This window comes from Natrix helvetica (genome assembly GCF_964273705.1).
Source record: "Natrix helvetica genome assembly, chromosome: 3".
Taxonomy (NCBI): Eukaryota; Metazoa; Chordata; class Lepidosauria; order Squamata; family Natricidae; genus Natrix; species Natrix helvetica.
The window spans coordinates 31,326,405-31,340,969 of NC_138549.1; the positions used below are offsets into that span (position 1 = coordinate 31,326,405).

At 39.1% G+C, this 14,565-nt stretch overlaps 1 protein-coding gene across 2 annotated transcripts in view; it reads left to right on the forward strand.

Moving 5' to 3' along the window:
- TMEM255B (transmembrane protein 255B) overlaps positions 1-14,565 on the forward strand; it is a 58,735-nt gene that overhangs the window by 12,570 nt on the left and 31,600 nt on the right. For both annotated transcript variants that reach the window (XM_081946276.1, XM_081946275.1), the window contains exons 3-4: positions 2,569-2,631; positions 6,534-6,623. In XM_081946276.1, coding sequence (XP_081802402.1) covers positions 2,569-2,631; positions 6,534-6,623 — 153 coding nt within the window. The remainder of the gene's footprint in view (positions 1-2,568; positions 2,632-6,533; positions 6,624-14,565) is intronic.

The window sequence follows — 14,565 nt, forward strand, 5'->3', positions numbered from 1 at the left end:
ATGCAAGGACATGCACGCACGCATGCACATACATGCGCCCTTACATGCTCAGACATGCATAAACACACATGTACAGACATGTGCGCATGCACAGCAGAGTCCCAAAGACTAGCTAGATGGCGGGAGGTGGGACATCCCAACACCAGCAGGGAAGCAAGAGGTAAGATCTTTTTTCTTTCATGAGCTTCTGTTTCGTCATTTGCAGGGAAACAGAAGCTCATGAAAAAAAATGCCATGGAGATCTGACCTGGGACGACAGTGCATGTGCCAGCAGAGAAAGCTCTATAGAAGAGGTTCCACAAATCTACAGTGCCATTTAGAACCAGTTCCATCTCCCTCCTCCCTGCTCATCCGCACATCATCAAGATGAAGAGCGAGAGGAGGAATTCTGGGAGTTGAAGTCCACAAGTCTTAAAGCTGTCAAGTTTGAACACCACTGGGGTTTTTCTTTTCTAAAGGGTTAGGGGTGCAAGGGTCTTGTAACTTGACAGCTTTAAGACTTGCGTGCTTCAAATGCCAGAGTTCCTGAGCCAACATTTTGATTGCTAAGCAAGAGCGTTGTTAAGTGAGTTTCACCACATTTTACAAGTTGGCTACGCCCACCCGGTCACATGGCTGGCAAGCCAATCCCACCCAGTCACATGGCCAACAAGCCACTCCCACCCAGTCACATGGCTGGCAAGCCACTCCCACAAAGCAGGCCACACCTACAGAAGAGGTTCTAAAAAATTTTGAAACCCACCATTGCACCTCTGGCACATGCGCCATAGGTTCACCATCACGGATATAGGACTTTATGGGAAACAAGATCAGGAATGCTTCTATCCAGTTTTGGCGGGCTCACCAAATTCATCAATATTTTAGGACGCAAGTACTCTTTTGGGTGCCTGTTCTACTATTTTTTTAGGCCAGGTAAACCCTCCTTGTGAATGGGAGTGAGAATAATCCATGAAGGGATTCCTTTGAAAATAGTTTCCTCAGTGGCAGGTAATCATTTTCCTGTCCTGGGAATGTGCACTGGGCTCCACATTTTGTGTGTGTGCGGGTGCGCGGGTGCAGGTATGTTTTAGAGGGAAAATAAAAATATGCTTCTTGACCCAACTATCTGATCTTGGTACTTTACCGTTTGATTACATCTACCTATTTCATGTTTTCTTTTGTAAGGTTAGGGTTAGAACTGTGGTTCCCAACATGCTCCAGGAGGGCAATTTGATTTTTAATGGAGGCAATTTGAACCTTGTCTAAACCAAGTTAATGGCCCTTTAGGCTAAATCCTGCTTTAAAAGGATTTAACTGGGTCACTTAGAATGTGAGGTTCCATGTCATTTCCTCCTGACAGCAGGTTGTCTTCAGAGCAGCCATTTATATTAGTGATGGAGGGAGCTGCTATGTTCATGTCATGTGGCTCAGAATGGCTTCCTTTCTCACCATGGCTCTTCTGTCGTCTTGGAGGAAGGACTTCTCAATTCCACTGCTAGATTCTAGTGCTACCCACTTGCAGCATTCAGTTGTGCTGATAAATGCCACCACTGTTGACTGCTATTTTGATTGGGTTTTAGGCCACACTAATATTCTTCTAGCAGTATTGTCAAAACTCCACACAAAATGGTACAGCGAACATAAGCCATGAAGTCCAAAATAGAACGAATCCTTCCATTGCCACCTAAGCAAAGGGACTCCAAAAGGCCAGCTTCTATGAAAGAACCATACTGAGTCTTACTGTTAAGCTGACCTATGAGATCTGCTGCAATTAAACAAGGAAATAAACAAGGAAACATCGATGCATAGCATAGACCATTATAGAGAAGAAGTGCTCAAAATGACCATGGACTCCACCAATTAAATTCCCAATTGCCACATAAAGTTTGGTTATTTTTAATTTTGTTATCCATAGCTTTATGCTATAAATAGAAGCTCTATTAGTAACAGGGCCTATCTGTTGAATTAATTTTATTCATGGGCCAGTTCTTTGTTTTCAATTCTATTTCTTGAAGAAAAGCTATTTCCCTTTTCCTTTCTTTTCCTAAATTACATTTATTTCACACCATACTTATTATATATAGTTGAACAGATGGATGGATGGATGGATGGATGGATGGATGGATGCCTGCCTGCCTGCCTGCCTGCCTGCCTGCTTGCCTGCCTATCTATCTATCTATCTATCTATCTATCTATCTATCTATCTATCTATCTATCTATCTATCTATCTATCTATCTATCTATCATCTATCTAGGACAGGACAGGACAGGACAGACAGACAGTTAACTCAACCCATTTTAAGTTATTATACGGAATTGCCTTTTATAAATAAATAAGGAAATGATGTCTCCTGAGCTAATCCATCTTGTTTGTTTCCTAGAAGCGTTAGACTCTTGATAAACTTTTTAATTGCAATCTGTTATTATTTTTATGAAGAGTCTTATAGATAATACTGTATATGTGAAGCAGGTTCTCAACTTACCCGGAATGGCACTTTTCATTCTTCTTTTCTTCTTATTTAAAATGAATGACATCTTATAAATGTAGCTAACTTGTCCTATTTGTTGTGGATTTGCTTTTTGCCCTAGCTTGGCTTTGGATCCTTCCTAGGGATTATTGGGCTCCATCTGGTAGAGAATCGAAAGCAAATGGTAAGCAAATAATAAAGTGTGATTGAAAAATCAGAACATTGATCTGGCACTCTGTTTTTCATTCTGTTTCTCTCAATATATCTCCGTGATTTTACAAGAATTCAATCCATAGTCAACTTGTGTAATATATGCTGTGGTAACAGTATGACTAGTAAAGTACAAAATGGATAAAGAAAGAAAGACTAAAATGAAGCACTCAAGATAAGCACTACTCATTAAAATCTTCTTTAGAGCTTAATTTTATTAGTGTCTATTTTGTTCATGGTTCTTTTGTGAGGCATAAGTCTATACTTCAACCAGATACAGCATGTTCTGATTTACAATTCATCCAACACTTTTCTCCTTGTTTGATCCCAGAATCTAACGTGAAAAGGTACTCTGTTCCTGAGCTATTAACAGTCATAGCTGGGAGCCATTAATAGACAATTACAGTAAACTGTCTTAACTAGGTGTTTAGTTGTCTTCATTATGAGGCATAATTTCATATGTCTGATTTCTTTTTAAAACTCAGTTTAAGCCCTTTCTTTATTTTGTGGAGGTAAAATCCATTTGGTTTTTTTAAGTTTTTTTTTACTGGACAGAAACAAGATATTTATTTATTTATTTATTTATTTATTTATTTATTTATTTATTTATTTATTTATTTATTTATTTATTTATTTTTTATTTATTTATTTATTTATTTATTTTTATTTATTTATTTATTTATTTATTCATTCAGTCAGTCAGTCAGTCAGTCAGTCAGTCAGTCAGTCATTCGTTATTTATTATTTTGTATATATTTTTTAATTTCCAGGTGCATTTTGTTTACAGTTTTCATTAGTTTATAATATAAAATGCAAAAATATAAAAGCAAACAGTAGGAAAAATAAGGGAGGGAAAGAGGAAAAGAGAAGTGCAGAACAGAAGGGAAATAAGAAAAAAGGCATCAACTTCCAACTCCCTCTGGTGCCGTAGAATAAAACAGTAACATCAAATCTCAACGTTTTACTTTTATACAATAGTATGAACTTAACCATTTCTATAACAAGAAATCGATCTAATCAGTAAAACCGAAAATCAGAGTTTCATTTTTTCCCCACCTCAAGTATAAAGTCCAGAAGTGGTTTCCAAGTTCCGTAGATGAAATCCATTTGTTAACACCCAGCGTCATTGGTAATTGGGTGCTATGCACATTTAATAAATAACAATAATGTGAATGATGTTACTTTCTTCTAGCTTCTTCTCACTAGATTCCATTTGTATAATAACCTGGGGTTCTACAACTATGAGGAAGAGTTAGGGTTAGAGTTCTACTACCTTTGTTGCCTAAGTTTAATTGTTACTGAAATAGGAGATTGGCGTTTTGGACATATCATATTAGATAATTAATTCCTAGAATGGTTGTATGCTCTGGATGTGCAGAGCATGTTTCAAAGTCAGTGTTGTGATGGTTAAATAAAAATGTGATGGGAAAGGGAGGGATATGTTTTTTTTGATAAGTAGCAACATGTTAAACAGACCAACTCTTGCAATAATCCTAGTTCACCTTGAGAACAGAACCTGATAGACTGATAGTCCAATTAGACTAGGAAAGTGGTCAGCATAATAGCATGTGTTACTTGCTGTAAAACTAAGTGCGAATTTAATAGTTAATAATAGACATTTTTTCTTTCCAAAATCCTTCCCTTCCCTTTTTTTCTTTGCTTTCATTTTGCCTGATGAGTACCAATGATTGGAAAACTTGCACACCATCTGTTGAAAAGGTTGCTTTGATACAAGTGAAAATGGAATATTTAAGAAGTAATGGCAGTATTATCCTGGAGTATTTATGCTTTTCATAAATGGAAGATGGAGGACTTGTGCCTTCCTCTTTTTGCTGTTGTTAAATGATGCCCATGCAATTACACAGTTTTTATTATACAATTTTGAAGGTGCGCATGCAATTTTATTCTGTCAGATGTAATATTTGGTAGGTGAATCTCATTAGTTTCCTAACCTAGAACATTTTAATGGATAATATGGTATTTGGAAATTGCTAAAGTTGAGTATGATGGTTATAGACCATCGCAGATAATTTAATGTTTGTTATCTTTAAGTCGCTTCCAAGTGAAAGAGTTAACTTTGAGGACCACAGTAGCTGTTTACAGAAATATTTTCAAGGTATTTATTAGCATTCACTTGAATAATAACTTTTTTTCATAATTTTTGTCACTTTGGACGAACAGGAGGCTTTGAGGCTTTGCAGGAAAAAAATAATTAAAAATATCCAACATAAGAGGTGAACTGCAGCTAGGTAATTGCAAAGCTTTTTCTCATTAGAAAACCATTGTAATCATTGTAAGTGCTGCAGCTCAAATAGATATAAATGAATAATGAACATCCAGTACCTGCAATATAATCCTATCCTGTAATGAGACATTTCTTGAGTGAAGTCTCAATGACACCCATGATCTTATCATGGCACCAACCTTTGGAGAGAATAGGGCATAAATTGTATGTCTTGGTGCCTATTGCAATGATGAGCTACCTAGTGCAGAGGGGCAACTAGGCAAGACACAATGTATTTTGATTTTTTGCTGTATATGTGGGGGTGGCATTTCAGTGCCCTTCCTTCCCTAAAAGACAGGGCAAAATATTACAGTACATTAAATGATTATTATGAGACTACCTGCCACTTGTAACCAATCTGATAATGATACAAGCAGAAGGCAGGAAACTCCAGTTTACAAATGTCCTTCAATGTTTGGTTATTATTTGTTTATTTGTTTGTTTTTCTGCTTCTCAACCCCAGAGGACTCTTTGATAACTATACTGTTTTCCTTCATAAAATCTAATTATGCAAACATTGAGAGGCTTTGTACAAAGGAATGAAAGCGTTATCTGGATAGACTAACCCGAGATTGAGGGTTATGACAGAAAACCTTTTACAAACAAAATGCTTCATTCGATATTATTAAATGAAGCATCTTTAGGAAAATCTTTTTTCTTTAGGAAGTTTTTTTTAATGAATCTTTAGGGGGGAAAATAAAGCATATCACTTCACAACCAAAATCTCTCGTGAAGAATAAAATAAGTTGCATTATTTCAGCTAACATGCATTTTAATTAAACAAATCACACACCCTTCAGAAAATCTATTCCAGTTACTGTGCTCAGTACAGCATTCTCCATGCGGAGAACATTTCTACAGAGGAAAGCATGGTCTCCTATCTGTAGGATGGAATGGTAGATATCACATTATCATATCTAAATTACTTGTTTTGATTCTTTGTCACGTGTCTATGGAAATTCTCAGTCATCCAGGTCATGGTTGTCCCAAAGGTGCTGTTTTCAAGAGGCAACTGGACTGTCCAGTTGCCTCTTTGCCATGTGCAAGCAGGTGCTTGGTGGATGGGGAAAACTATTATAGATTGGTTAAGCCTAACTCTGTAGATAGGTCCATCCTATTTTCCTTTTATACATTTGGTAATTAATGCTGAAAAAGTCACCTATCAGTTTTAACCAGTGAACTTCTTTCATTCACCTAGTGCACAAATAGGGAACATTTACTTAGAATTATTGAATCATTATTTAGCATCCATTTTTATGTAAGGTAAGATCAGCTACATATTTATTAACTGCTGTGCATCTTGTCTGATATATACTTAACTGTCAATAGGCTTATTCAGCAAGACTGTGTTTTTTTATCACATAAAGGAACATTTTTACATGTGTTGCACAGCACAACATATGTGTTTAATGTTTATAGCATGTGCAAGCAATTCTACTTCATAATTTCTCTGATTTTTCTTGCCATCTATTCCATGTAAGTTGAATGGCCAAATATCTTTTAAACAGTACAGATGCATTTTCTAATTCTTCATAACTGACTTCCAATGCAAGCATGAAGCACTTAATTTAAATCAACCTTTCTCTTTGTAGCTGATAGCATCCATTGTGTTCATCAGCTTTGGAGTGGTAGCAGCTTTTTGTTGTGCAATCGTTGATGGTGTGTTTGCAGCACGTCACATAGTAAGTATGTGCTTTTGTATATTCTTCCTCCTTGTTAACATTAAACTCCTTATGCAACCTGTGTAACCAATAACTCTCTTCATGCAGTGATGCAGATCTGGGCATTTAGCTAATTAGGCCTTCATAGGGGCTATTTATAAGAACTCTGCAATTTTATCTTTCCTAATTAGGTTTACTTAAAAATAGTCACATTCAGTTGATTGGGGCTTACTCCCAAGTAGTGGCACCTAATTGACAGGACGCTTGACTGTATTACTACATTGATATAAAAATATAAAGCAAGTTTTTTTTTCACGTGGACAAGTCACAGGAATGTTAGTTTCTTATGTTGTGTAAGTTCTGAACATTTTGCACAATGAATTTAAACCACTAATTGTCCTTGGTAAAAAGTTGAAGCATAAGCAGGAGGGTCTGCAGGGCAAAAGAAATCAATATAAGCGGGTACAACAATATGATTGAAATGCTGTCTATTTTTCAAGCGGGCTGGACATATAAAAAATAGAGCTTTGATCATTCCCACCCCATTGCCATCTTGACTTATTTATTTATTTTGCAATATTCTGTGTATACCTCCAAGCCTAAAGCAAACAGTTTGGATCAGAACCTCAGTTCAAAAATAACCAGAGAGACAAGTATGGGCTATGGTGGGATTCAATTTTTTTTACTAATGGTTCTATGGGCCTGGCTTTGTGCGTGTCCTGTGGCTTTGTGGGTCTGGCTTTGTGGGCATGGCAGGGGAAGGATACTGCAAAATCCCCATTCCCTCCCCACTCCTGGGGGAAGGTTACTGCAAAATCCCCATTCTCTCCTCATCCCACTAACCTGCTTTCCAGCTCCGTTCTCCTGTTCAGGATAACAAGAGAAGATTGGCTGGGAGGTTGGGAGGCAGCAGGGGCGGGGCCAGCCTATTTGCCGATTCTCCGAACTAGTCAAAATTTCCACTACTGGTTCTCCAGAACCTGTCAGAACTGGATGAATACCACTCTTGCTCTTCGTACCATTAAAAAAAAAAATCTCCATTAGGATCATGAATACCTTAGTGTGTCACCTTCCATGTTTGTCTTGGATTGTAATAGGAATAGATGCTTGAGATTCCAGATAAATTCTGCTTAGATAATGTGCAGTTTAGAGATAAACAAAGCAGAGTTATATATTTTCTGTCCCTATAGTCACCATTTGTATATCTTTATTAAAAGGAAATCTCATCACACATACCACAAAATGAATAGTTGCAGCTGGAAGAAAAAAGAGCAGCTTATACCATCACAGAACACTGGTTTTCTTACAATAGATCTCCAGTTTCTTTACTTAACACTACAAAGAGGCATATGTTTGGAAAAATATAAAATAACATGACGGCATAATGCAAGCTTTTCTAGAGTATGAAACTTTTCTCCTCATGACCCCTCCCTCCAAATCTGGAGGAAGTGATGATTTTTGGATTTATTGATTAATAAGAGCAGAATATGGGAAGAAGGAAATCATATAATTTTGAAAGGGCTTTAAATATATTTATAACTGCAGTAACGAAGATTGGAAGTTGTTTCTTTAATTTTTTTCTGTTTTCTCTTTCCTTTTTTTCCCTTTTCATTACTTTAACATTTTCATTCCCTTTTTCTGTATGTTGGCTTGTATTTATCTTTTTAACTTTGTAAAGAAATTATTCAACAAAAATTATTTTTTTAAATTCCCCTCAGAATGTCTGACTGGGAGGGAGGTGTTTTGAATACCAGCTATTAAGTAAGTAAGCTCCCCGTTAGGAGAGCGAGTGTGTAGAGAAGCGTAATGAGAGTGGTATGGAAGAACACGCACAAACCAGCATACAGGGACACCAAATAGTATAAAATATAGTAGTTTACTATGTGGAAATATAGAGGTATTCAGAGTCCATCAAACAGTCCAAGTCATACATGGTTCAGTCAGTCACTTATCAATATTCTCAGTTTAGCACACAAAACAGCTACCAGTAGCAAAACACAGTACCTCACAATACAGTATCTGATCAGTGTCTAACAAAATAGAGAGCTAACAGTCATTCTGGCTCCCTCTTATGGCTGCTTGAGGTAACAGCAACCCATTCACATTACAGCAGTACTTAAAGCTACAGTAACACCATCCTGGTTTATATATTGCTAACCCAACTGTTAGCTTACATTCCTAACACCAGCTGACATTCTGCTGTGCCTCACTGTTTAAGAAAAAAACATGTGCGGAGAACTAAAGGAGAAAAATTATCCATTCTGTGAAGAGAATTTTTTGTTTTTTGTTTTGTTTTTCATCTTAGTCACTTATAGACAGTTTTTCTTTAATCCTTTATATACTTTTTTCTCCTCTTGTGAAGAGTTTTCCATTAAGGACTAAGGGAGAAAAACCCTCCATCATTTTCAGACAGCTTTCCCCCACTTTTAGTCCTGCAGATCCCATTCAAATCTTCACTAAACCCTAGGGGTCCACAGAACCCAATTTTTTAAAAAAGGTATATAATGGATTGCTAATGGGAAATGAACATGAACGCCTTTAACATTGGGGCCAGACATAACTTGGCACTTTGCTGTGATTTCTTTAGCAAGAGCTGGAATAAAAAAAGGCCAATACTATCCTTTTTTGCCAGTTTATCCCTATTTTAAACACGGAAGAATATGTTTGCCTTGGTTTTTTAAAAAGAACATCAGGAATAACATACGTTTAATATCTTTTCATCTCAGTAATAGGTGATTTTGTTTTATTTTGTTTTTTAATGATGATAAATTAGAAGAAAACCCTTTCTACGTTCAAAGACGACATAGCTTGATAAATAAATAGCAGAAAGGAAATACCTGAATGTATCTTTGTCTATGCCTATATACAATGATTTGTCCAATTCAGAAGAAAAACACTTCACTTAAGAAAAGCACTTTAAAAATTAGAAACGGATGTAAAAGCGGCTTGGTTTAATGTATCCCTGTTTTATTTCAGAATTATAGTACTTGTAATTTGTTTTTATTTCCATCAAGCATCTGTGTATTTGAACCCACCGTTCACTTTTAAAAACAACTGAAATGCCTGAATCGGATGAAACAAATACAGCTGAAAGTAGCATGTAATGAAGTTAGTGCAGATAAAAAGGAAAATTACAGGAACCGATTATATATGAATTATGTTGTTTTCACATATATTATTACATAGCAGCGACAAACAGATACCCTTGCAGAACAAACAAAACAAAACAATTTCTCTTCTGCACCCAGTATTGTGCTCCTTAAAAGAAAAGAGATAAAACTTTCAAGTGATACTTCTTCAATAATTGATAAATGCATAATTGGGTAGCCAATGAAATGGAGAACAGCTTACATAGAACTACAATGTGAGTTTATTATGCCATTAGAAACATATATGGAAAACTTCGCTGCTGCTGTGAGAGAGGCAGAATACAAGGTAAAGGTAATACGAACTTCCAAAGAAACTAAAGAGGGTAAACTAAGCCAGGAGGGAAGGCATTGGTAGCTTAAATGTATGAGAATTTGAGCAGAGAACGATTGTATTGAATATTTAAAAGGTTTGTTATTTTATAAATGAATGAATAGCACAGAAGTGTTTCATTGTAAATTTTATACTAGAACAAATGTGCATAAGTGTTTAATAAATAATAAAGGCAAGGAGTAAACCAGGTGGGATGCTGGCTAAATTTCTTCATTATATATTATTCATGCTTCTAGACCGCCCCCTCTCCCAAAAAGGGACTCGGGGCGGTGTACAGTCCATGCAAAATATATCAAAATACAATAAAAATTGAATATGTACAGTTGGAATGGAGGAGGTTAAAAATGGAATTAAAAGAACTGTACAAAGCAATATATATAAATATAGGATTTTGAACCCCTAAAACACACACAATAAGTTAAAAACAATACCCCTAAAATAACCAGTTAATACATTTGCCAGGAGGGACAGTTGTAATTATGCCAGGCCTGCTAATCGGAACAGGTGAGTCTTCAATTTTTGCCGGAAGGAGCGGAGGTCAGTAGTGGTTCTAATGTCGGGGGGAGGTCATTCCAGAGGGTTGGGCCCATCACAGAGAAGGCCCTACTCCTTGGTGTCACCCGTTGGCATTGCCTAGTGGACGGCACCAGGAGAAGTCCCTCTCTGTGTGAGCGAATTGGCCGCAGGGATGTATGTGGGAGGATGCGATCCTGCAAGTAACTAGGTCCCGTACCATGGAGCGCTTTAAAGATGGTAATCAGCACCTTGAAACGCACCCGAAAAACCACAGGTAGCCAGTGCAGCTCGCGCAGGAGAGGTGTTACGTGGGAGTACCTCGTACTCCCCATCACAGCCCGCGCGGCTGCGTTCTGAACTAACTGCAGTCTCCGGGCGCGTCCCAAGGGCAGCCCCATGTAGAGAGCGTTGCAGTAATCCAGGCGGGACGTCACCAACGCATGAGTGACCGTGCGTAGGGCATCCCGGTCCAGTAGGGGGCGCAATTGGCGCACCAGGCGAACCTGGTGGAACGCCCCCCTTGCCACAGCTGCCACATGGTCATCCATTGACAGCCGGGCATCAAGGAGGACGCCCAAATTGCGCGCCCGTTCCACAGGGGGCAATTGTTCGCCCCCTATGGCCAGCGATGGAATCAGCTGGCTGAACCGAGGTGCCGGTAGCCACAGCCACTCAGTCTTGGAGGGGTTGAGTTTAAGTCTGTTGTCCCCCATCCAGACCCCGACGGCTTCCAAACACCGGGACATCACTTCGACAGCCTCGTTGGGGTGGTTTGGGGTTGAAATATACAGCTGGGTATCATCAGCGTAGAAGTGACACTCAACCCCAAAACCACGGATGATCTCACCCAGCGGCTTCACATATGTGTTGAACAGGAGAGGCGAGAGGACCGACCCCTGTGGCACTCCACAAGTGAGTGGCCTCGGGGTCGACCTCTGTCCCCCTGTCAACACACATTGCTTCCGGTCGGAGAGGTAGGAGCCGAACCACCGCAGAACGGTACCTCCGACTCCTATCCCCTCCAACCGGCGCAATAGGATACCATGGTCGATGGTATCAAAAGCCGCCGAGAGGTCTAATAGGACCAGGATAGAGGAACAACCTCTATCTCTGGCCCTCCAGAGATCATCGACCAACGCGACCAAGGCTGTCTCCGTGCTGTGCCCGGGTCGGAAGCCGGACTGGCGTGAGTCTAGATAATCGGATTCGTCAAGGTGTCGTGGAAACTGCTGCGCCACCACATTCTCAACAACCTTCGCTAAAAAGGGAAGGTTGGAGACTGGACGGTAATTAGCTAGCTCCGTTATAGGCTTTTACTCAAACAAGGGTCAAGGAATAAGGGATATAAGTAGGGGTGAAATCCAGCAGGTTCTGACAGGTTCTGGAGAACCGGTAGCAGAAATTTTGAGTAGTTCGGAGAACCGGCAAATGCCACCTCTGGTTGGCCCCAGAGTGAAGTGGGAATGGAGATTTTGCAGTATTCTTCCCTTGCCATGCCCACCAAGCCACACCCACCAAGCCATACCATGCCCACCAAGTTACACCCTCAGAAGCCGTAGTAAAAAAAAAATGAATTTCACCACTGGATATAAGGATATAATTCTTTCCAAAACCTAAGGGCTTATCTGAACCAGCTGATCCCTCCATTGCCAAAACAGACCAACAGTCACTTCTGGAAAGCTTCCAGCTTCCTTTAATCCCCAACACTTCATCAGAGTTACCTCAGTGTATACTTTTCTGCTCCACTTCCCAAATATACCTTTCCATGTTATGTCATGTTCCTGTCCATTCATTGCAAGTGAACCCCAGCAGTTGGCTACTTTATAAACACAGAAATATACCTTCAAATTGATTCAATGCTTAGCATAGTCTTATACCTTTCAGAGCTACTCTTCCCATTGAATAGCACAAAGATTTTAAGTCTTATTTTGTAAATGGAAGGTTGCTCATTTGGAAGGCCTTGGTAGAAAAAAATAAAGCACTGTAAAAAATAAGAAGTTCAAGAAAAGCAGGGGGGAGGGGGAGGCAAATAACTAAGGCAGAATATCAGCAAATAGCCCGAGCCTGAAATATTGCATTCAGTTTTGGTCGCCACGATGTAAAAAAGATGTTGAGACTCTAAAAAGAATGCAAAAAGGAACAAAGATGATTAGGGGACGGAGGCTAAAACATATGAAGAATGGTTGCAGGAACTGGGTATGTCTAGTTTAATTAAAAGAAGGACTAGGGGAGACATGATGGCAGTGTTCCAATATCTCAGGGGCTGCCACAAAGAAGAGGGAGTCAAGCTATTCTCCAAAGCACCTGACGGTAGGACAAGAAGAAATGGGTGGAAACTAATCAAGGAGAGAAGCAACTTAGAACTGAGGAGAAATTTCCTGACAGTTAGAACAATTAATCAGTGGAACAACTTGCCTCCAGAAGTTGTGAATGCTGCAACACAGGAAGTTTTTAAGAAAATGTTGGTTATCCATTTGTCTGAAGTGGTGTAAGGTTTCCTGCCTAAGCAAGGGGTTGGACTAGAAGACCTCCAAGGTCCCTTCCAACTCTATTATTCTATTCTAAAGTTTCTGCCATATCTTGAACCAGAAACCTTCTGTATACACAATAAATATTATAGCTGGGTTATTATAGACTTCACAATAAGAAGTGATATTTTAAAAACTGCATGTATATATATATTGATGCTTTAACTTTATATGTATAAGTTTAGTTTAACTTTGTGTATAAAGTTTTGCATGAATATATTCATATACACATGCATATTGCATATCCGGTAAGATTCCTCCACAACTGTCCCCAACAGGAAGTAAGGTGGCTACTTTATAAAACAGAAAGATGGAAAAGTCCAGCAGTCCCAAAGTGAGTTCATGGTGGTCTGTAGCTGGACTGAATAGTTTGCAAGCCATTGCCACAATGTTTCAGTCTGAACCGGGTTTTCTTAAGCTGGTTTAATAATAGGTTGGCATAAGCATTACACAGGAGCAGTTTCAAGTGCTGACATGTCCTAGGGAAGCTAAGGTCTATTTGTTGAAGAAGTCCCCATTGAGTCTGTAACAATTTAGTTTTGCTTTTAATGAAAAAATATGGAAGAATGGGTGGGTGGAAATCAAAAGGAAGACTGAAAAAGTTGTGATTGGGCAAGACATGAGTAGTAAAAAGCAAAATCAGCTCCAATGTAGGACAGGCCAGGAAAGAGACTCCAGCAAAGTGAAAAACTACTGTGGTTCTGAGTTAACAGTGGTAACTGGAGCCAAGAATTCCATTGCTTAGCAACAGTCACAAAGTATAATGTCACATCACTGTGCTCATGAGCAGTTCTGGCACTTGTAGTTGCAATTGTTAGGCTGTCGTTGGGTGCAGAGTCACATGATCACCAGCTACGACCTCCTGCTGGCTTTCCCATTAAAACAGTTTGTCAAAGGTCAGCAGCAGAGATCACAAATGGCGACCCACATGACCGTAAGAGGCTGCAATGTAATTGCGGACTGTTTGCCAAGCTCCTGAATTGCAGTCACGTGACTGCAAGGATGGGGAGGCAACCACAAACTTCAAAGATCAGCAGTATGGGTTCTTGCTCGGCACTGTCATAACTTCAAACAGTCTCTAAACAAATGGTTGTTGACTGAAGACTACTTGTACTTTCATTGGGATGGATGATTGAAACAGAATTTTGCAACAGATTCTTTATTCCTCCTACCGTACACTCCTGTGAAATGAAGGAGGCATCTGTCTGAAGTATTTTCTCCTCCCCTCATATTGTGTTGGGCTTGAGACAGACTCTTTGCCTCCTCACTCTGGAAATGAATGTGGCTTAGTTCCCTCAAGGTCATCTTCTTTACCTTCTATGGGTATTGGTATAAATTAAATTTGGTTAGCTCTTTTGTAGTTATCCCTGCCTTCTGTTTCTTCTGCCTTCTACTTCATATTCCTTTTGTGGAAAGATGCATATCCCCAAAAGAATCAA